Source organism: Elephantulus edwardii, unplaced genomic scaffold, assembly GCF_000299155.1.
Source record: "Elephantulus edwardii isolate Elephantulus edwardi_28Jun2011 unplaced genomic scaffold, EleEdw1.0 scaffold00476, whole genome shotgun sequence".
Lineage (NCBI taxonomy): Eukaryota > Metazoa > Chordata > Mammalia > Macroscelidea > Macroscelididae > Elephantulus > Elephantulus edwardii.
The window spans coordinates 58346-65591 of NW_006400226.1; the positions used below are offsets into that span (position 1 = coordinate 58346).

Consider the following 7246-nt stretch of genomic DNA (forward strand, 5'->3'; position numbering starts at 1 on the left):
ATTCCAGTTCTCTTTTTGAAGAAACTTCTAGAACAGACCAGGCCCTGGGAAAAAATGTAAAATTAAGCCCATTTACAGCTCAGCTTCTGTCAAGAGTCCTGGTGGTTCATAGGCTAAAGGGCTGGACTGGCAATCTAAAACTTGGTGGTTCAAACCTAGCAGCTTCTCTGTAGGAGAATGATGGGGCAGTCTGCCTCTGTAAAGACTGACAGCATAGGAAGCAGTTCTACTCTGTCCTACAGTGTTGCTGCAATTGGGATTCATTTATAAGTCATGGGCTTGGGTTTTGAAAGCTGCAGCCTGGTGGTTGTGTTCAGACCAGTTTGAGGCCCAGTGCTCTTCAGACACACTTGGTTACTGAGTCTATCAAGGTCTGCCCTGATGAAGCAGTCAGCAATGAGTTGGGCTGCTAACACTCGGGCATGCTGGGTGAGTCGTAGGTTGAATGTTTGTTGCTTTGAGAGTGTCCTCCCTTTAAGAGTTACAGCCCAGGAAAAACTACAGGGTCGTGCAGAGGGTTGCCAGAGTCAGGATTCACTTGATGGCAGATGTGTGTCTCCATCCAGGGCTGAGCTGTGGGCCTGAGCTCCACAGCAGGCACAGGGACACAGAACACTAAGTCATCACTAGACCCCTAGGTCTAGACACTTGTTGAGACTCCAGGAAGGCTGTGTGCCAATATATGTGACACAAACTGTGGGAGTAGTATTCCTAGAGGCACAGATATCCCAGTCAGGGCCCCACTTTGTGCAGCCTGGCAAGGACAGGGTTGGGGAAAAGAGGCTTCAGCTCCTCCAAATCCTTATGTAGGAAAGGGACCGAGGGAGGGAGCAGATTTGAGTGGATGAAGGAATAGGAAAGATTCAGTAAAGACTCGAAAAGACAGGTAATAATAGGCAGAGATCAATGGTAATTAGTTAACCTTGTTGTGGGTCTGGTCCACTTCACATCCTGAGGAGCACAGCATACATCAAAGGGCTCTCAGGTCTCCAAGTGTAGCCACTAACAGAGAGGATTGTCTGTGTTCCACGTGCTTCACAGTTCTACACAGAGAGTCCAGAGCACTGGTCTTTGCTCTTCTTCTCTATGAAACTATGGAAAGCAGCAGGTAACTGGATCCCAAAATAAGCCAAGTCCCTTGGGGCCACTGTTCTGGATACCAGGAGTGAGGGAATTTGGTTAGCAAGACTGCACCGGCAGGTGGTTATGGGGAGAACGAAAGTTGGGAAGATCCTGGGACTTCATGTACATAAGACAGTGATGAAATTGAGTGTTAGAAGTTACTGAGGAACCTTGCTCAACACCCTTCTCGGGGTTGCTCTCTATTCACCATGCTACACAGGAAGCTTATAAAATTAGTTTCTGAAAGTCAGTAAGAAATCTTGGTAATTGTCAAGAAGATAGGAAGGTGGAGGTGGGGGAGTAGGGCTGGGATAGAACCCACCCATGCATACAGGCCTACCCTTTGACCAACCTCCAGGCTCTGAGCAGATGAGGCTCCAGGGCAGGCCCAGGACCTGCTGGGGTAGGTAGCTGGTCTTGGGTTTCAAAAACAAAAGGAGAGACTTTCTAGGGAAATAATTTTTACATGCTGTTCAATCCCGGCAGCAAGAAACAATACCCAAGGTGAAGGCCAAGGACTAAGGGCTGGAAGTATGAAACATTGCAGGAACACCATGGCACCTTTGTTTGTGGAGGATAGACACCCAAGGAAAGCACATGATGTAGAAAACACTGCCCGGATAATGGACCTTTGTGGAGAAGGCATGTAGAATAGAGAAGTTCCTTATGGGTGAGATCAGGCTGGCCCAGCCCTGCCTATTCACTGCTGTCACGGTGTGCACCCTTTGGCTGGCTGTGACATCAGCTGGCAGACAGGTCATAAATGGCGCTGTGTGGTGGGCTGGAAAGGGGACATAGAGGAATGAACTTCACTCCTAGAGAGGTATGGTCTGCATAAACTGATACCCTGGGACCAAGTCCTTACCTCCTTTGTCTATTCACAAGAGCTAAGAGACAGGTTATTTTCTCTGTGGATTCCAGTAGCAAAAGAAGTGAAGAAACCATCACAGGACACTCAAAACAATGGTCACATTCTGCTTGTTCACATGTATGGGGAGAAGCAGATAGCCAGATGACCTGCTCAGATCATTCCTGCTTAGCTTGGAAATGAAGTATACAATTTTTTTTTGCAGAACAGGTTTTACTTCCTATATGAAGCCATTATTATCAATGTTCTCCACGCCCTCAATCCAGCAGTAACGATGCAATGGTGGCCCATGAAATGGGCCTTCTGTCTTCAGGAGCTCACAACATACCCAAGGACCCTGCTGCAAATGTGACCCCATTAGGTCAGGTCTCCTTTAGGAAGTCTACAGTCTACCCCTTTCCTATTTTAGAAAACATAGGACTTCATTCTTTTTGTTATTTAAAATCACAGAGCACACCAAGCTTTGCTGTTGCTATTTGCCATCATGTCAAATCTGTCTCATAGGGAACTCATGTGTTACAAGGTACAATGGCTTCCTAGGTTTGCTTGGCTATAATCTTTATGGAAGTGCATCACCAAGGTTCTCTTCCATAGTACCACTGCATAGACTCAAACTGCCAACCTTTTGGTTCGAAGGTGAGTAGTGCAAACACTTTGTGCCATTTGGGACACACAAGTAGCCAAGAAACTTTTTATTCGTAGTTTCAAAGCCCATCATCCAAAGGACTATTTAATAAATTCCAAAGTGCCATAAGGAGCTCTGGTAGCATCAAGTGTCAGGCTGCTCACCTAAAGGTTGTTAGTTCTAATTCACCAGTCACTCTTCAGGAGATGGATGAGGCTCCCAGTCTAGGAAACCTAGGCTAAGGGTGTGCCACAGTGAGATGGGATCAACTCAGACAATTAGGGGTTAGAGCCCTAGGAAAGCTTATTCCTACAAATTGGAACATCCCATTCTTACAATCTGTCTCCAGGGAAATAAAATTCAATTTGGTCCAGTATTTGAATACAAGGAAATTTATCTGAGCATTTTTCAATTTGGTCCAATATTTGAATACAAGGAAATTTATCTGAGCATTTTTCAAATAATAGATTAGAAATAGCTGGCTCTTAACCAATAACTGTTAATCCCCTCCATCTAATTCCAACACATGGCAGCCTGTGGGTTACGGCCTGGAGGCACTCTGTGGGGTTTCTTCATGATCATCTTTAAGGAAGGGCATCAGGCCTTTCTCTCACAGCACTGTTGGATAGATCTGAACTGCCAACTTTTACATCAGCAGAGGAGCACAACCCCCACACAGAGAAACATGGAACTGCATCATCATCTTACAGCAAATGTAATAAACCCTTAAAACCAGGGATGAAATGTCAACAGAAGACAAGACTCTGCTTGTGATAAGGGAGTGGTGATGGTGGTGGTGGTGGGGGGGGGGGCTCTTCGGGTCTCGCACAAGACGCAAGTGCCCATCCTTCTCCTGCAAAGCAGCTGGTGAAGGTGAACCATGGGGAGAACTTTTATTTTAAAATTTAAAGGAGAAAAACACCACCACCACAAAGATACTGGAAGAAAAAACAAGAGATCAATAAAAATCATTATCCATAGGGAGTGGGACACAGTAGAGTGGAGAGGTCATGGTAAAGCAAAGATGTTTAGAGAGTTCTGACTTTTGAAGGACATAAATGTATTTCCTCTTCAAAAAGGTAAAAATTTTTTTAACTGAACTCCAAAATAAATAGTGGCTGCAGTTGACTGTGAAGCCACCTTGGGAGGCCAGGTGGGAGGTGTGCCCAATATACTTGTCCCTTGCTATCTCAGAGCTACAATCTCCAAGGCTGTCAGCAAACAATAGCCTGGCCCACCATCAGGTTCTCTGGTTCTCCTTCCACACCAGCACATTCAGAAAGGACTAAATAGACTCTCCAGAAGAAACAAAATTCCAGATCTTTTTAAAAAGATTTATTTTTAATTAAAAAAGAAAAGTTATCTTGCAGCTTCGTGGATGGAAATTTAGTAAAGCAAGAAAAACAAGGCTTATCTATTCTTGAGTCACTTTATAATGGGTACACAAAGGCACACATGTCTTTAAACAAGCAAACTTCATTTGGAAAGAGTTCTAATAACTTTCAACCCCTACCTCAATTCCTTTTTGCCCCCCCCTTGCCAACCCACACCCTCCCTCCATAAAAAAACCCCACCAAAAAAAACCCCAAAAAATAAACCAAAACACCACAAAACATTAGATTCTCCTGGAAAACTACAGAATTAAGTGCTGTGTCAGCATGGACTCTGGGCCTGCTGCCCACGTGCTTCCACAGCTCTCCATGCCCTAGCTGGCAGAGGAGTGAATTCCAGCCATGCTGGACACCCAACTGCCTGACCGACTCTCCCATGCAGAGCAAGCTGTCTTCGCTCATCAAAGGCATCCTGTGGCTAAAGCAACCTCTCTGTACAAGAAAGGCTGAAGACAAGTCTCCAGTAAGTGCTGCTGAAAACATCACTGAGAATAGTGGGAGGGAGGGCAGGAGACGGTGGACCTATGGTCTACCAGGCTTCAGTCTCTGGGAGGCTTCCTCTCCCTTTTACCCCTTCTTCCCAATGTCCCCTTTGCCCCAGAAACATTTTCTTTTAACTTGATGATGAGGATTCCAAAGAGGCTCCTGACAACTCCTGGGGCTGCCCTGGAGCCTCTGCCACTTCTAAGGGGCCATGAGCTGACCTTGGCTCCTCTCCCTCACAGGACCCCTCTTGACCATGATGAGAAATCTCTGGGTGTTGCTGGCTCTGGGCTTGGCTGTTCATTTTCTCTTCAGCTTCAATCTCTTCTGATGTGGGGATGGAGTTCTTTTTGGGACGACCTTTAGGTTTTGTGGGTGCTTCCTGTCCACCTTTAAGAACCTACATGAAAGAAAAAGAGTCATAAAACTAGGAAATATTTCTTCCCATCCATTTTCAGCTCCTCAATGAAACTCATACAGCACACAAAAAATTCCATCAGCAGTGAAGTTAGGTGTGGGCAAAAGTATTCCCAAACTCATCATTCCCACTCTACAAAGACTGCTGCATTGTTCAAATGTTTAACACACTTCTGGTCAATAAGACATACTTTTGCCCATTTCTTAAAATGATCATGAACAGCAGAAATTCAACTTAAGCAACAAGCACAGATGTTAAAATTAGACTATTAATGTGATAACTATCAAGCTGACAGAACTAAAAGAAAAAGACAACAATATTTGCTCTGGTAGCCTAGTGGTAAGAAACTGTGCTGTAATGCCTAAGGCATGCAATTCAAGCTCAGCAGCTGCTTTGTGGGATAAGGATGAGCAATCTCCTCTCTGAAAACCCACTAGAGGTCAGATATGGGTCAGTTCCAACTCTGTGGTACACAACAGTGGTAAGAAGTTGCATTGCAATTCTGAAGACACGTGGTTCAAATCCACCAGCTGCTCCACAGGAGAAAGATGAGAAATCTCCTCCTATTCAGTTAACTGGCTCTGAAAACCCCCTGGAGGGTCAGCTATGAGTTGGTTTCAACTGAAAGGTACACAATAACAACACAGAGATATGAATACTCACACTTTCAACGTGGAACTGTCTTGTGGAATTGTCTTTGTTAGAGTATTTTCAAAAGATAAAGCTGATAAATCAAAACTCTTAAAATATACATAACCTTTTGATGCAGAAACCCTGCTTCTGAAAATTCAACCCTAAGAGATCATCAAAACTTAAGACAAGTGGAATATTATGCACCATTCAAAAACAATGAATTTGTAAAAAAATACTACACAACATGGATGAGTCTGGAAGCCTTTATACTAAGTGAAATATCTCAGTCACCAAAGGACAGACACTGCATTAGAACCCTTGTTATAAAAACAGGATGGACATTGGGGAGGAGAGAGCAGGGAGAGACAGGACAGATAATGAGCACAACAATAAAATGCGAGAAAGGGAAAAGACATCTAGATATTTTGTGTATGGCAACTGACAATGTGGAGCAAGATATACATTACAAAGTGAATGGGGGGGCAGAAGGAAAAGGTAAATCAATGAATGAATGCGTAATATTCCATTTTGTGAATGTGTCATTGTTTTTCTATCTATTTGTTTGCTGATGGACACTTGGGATGTTTCCAACTCTTTGCTATTGTAAATAATGCAACAATAAATATGGGTGTACATACATCTATTTGAATTGTGGCTCTGGTTTCTTTGGGGTATATTTCCAGTAATGGAATTGCTGGGTCAAATGGTATTTCTATTTCCAACTTTTTGAAAAAGCACCAGACTGCCTTCCATAGGGGTTGCACAATTTTATAATTCCACCAGAAGATACATTTCATGCTCTCCACAACCTCACCAGCATTTGTTATTTGCTGTCCTGTTTAACTCTGTTATTGTTGCTGGGGTGAGGTTTCTGTCATACCCTATTGGACAAGTTTGTTGATGTGCATAGGGATTTGATTCTTAGAAGGTTCTATTAATCTATTTTATTCCCTCCTGGTTGCAGATTTTTCATTTTGTCTTTAATTTCTAAATGTTCAATAGTGCATAAGAATTTCTATAATGGGGGAAAAAAGACACTGCTGTGGTTGTTGTTAAGAGCCATCAAGTATGACTCAGAGTTAGCCTATGAACAAGAGATTGGACCCCTGTCCTATCCCATGCCATCCTCATCATCTCTGACAAACTTGAGCCCACTGCAGCAGTCACTGTGTCAATCTATCTTTTTGAGGGCCCCTCTTTTGCTGTTCCTCCACCTTTCCAAGAATGATGCTACTCTTCAATGAATAACCTCTCCTAGAAAATTGTCCAAAATAAGTTCATAAATGATTAAGGGCAGTAAAAAGCAGGTCTACCATGGAAAGGGGGAAAACCCCTAAATTCCACCTCTTCTGTTTATGGGCTTTATACATGAAGAAATCCTTTAAAAACTCTGAACTTCAATTTCCTAAATTTTGCAAGTCAATAATATCTTATCTAACACAGTAATTGTTAGGCTGCTCAAGAGAGACAACATATCTAAAAACACCTGAACAGTTTTAATATATAAATGTTGCTGTTGTTGTTGTTGTTATGTGCCGTCGAGTCGCCTGTGACTCATAGCAACCCTGTGTACAACAGCCCTAAACTCCGCTCTGTCCTGGGCCAATCGCACTCTCTCTGACACTCCCATCCCAATTATCCCAGTCACTGAATCAATCCACCTCATAGAGGGCCTTCCTCTCCTGCGCCGTCCCTCCACCCTCCCA

The 7246-nt window shown here is 43.6% G+C and overlaps 1 protein-coding gene across 1 annotated transcript in view; it reads right to left on the reverse strand.

Moving 5' to 3' along the window:
• Window positions 1-4619: 4619 nt before the first annotated feature.
• Window positions 4620-7246, reverse strand: part of LOC102862155 (homeobox protein BarH-like 2-like) — a 181541-nt gene continuing 178914 nt past the window's right edge. Inside the window, exon 4 of the mRNA XM_006902951.1 lies at window positions 4620-4889. Within this exon, the coding sequence (XP_006903013.1) occupies window positions 4620-4889 (270 nt within the window). The remainder of the gene's footprint in view (window positions 4890-7246) is intronic.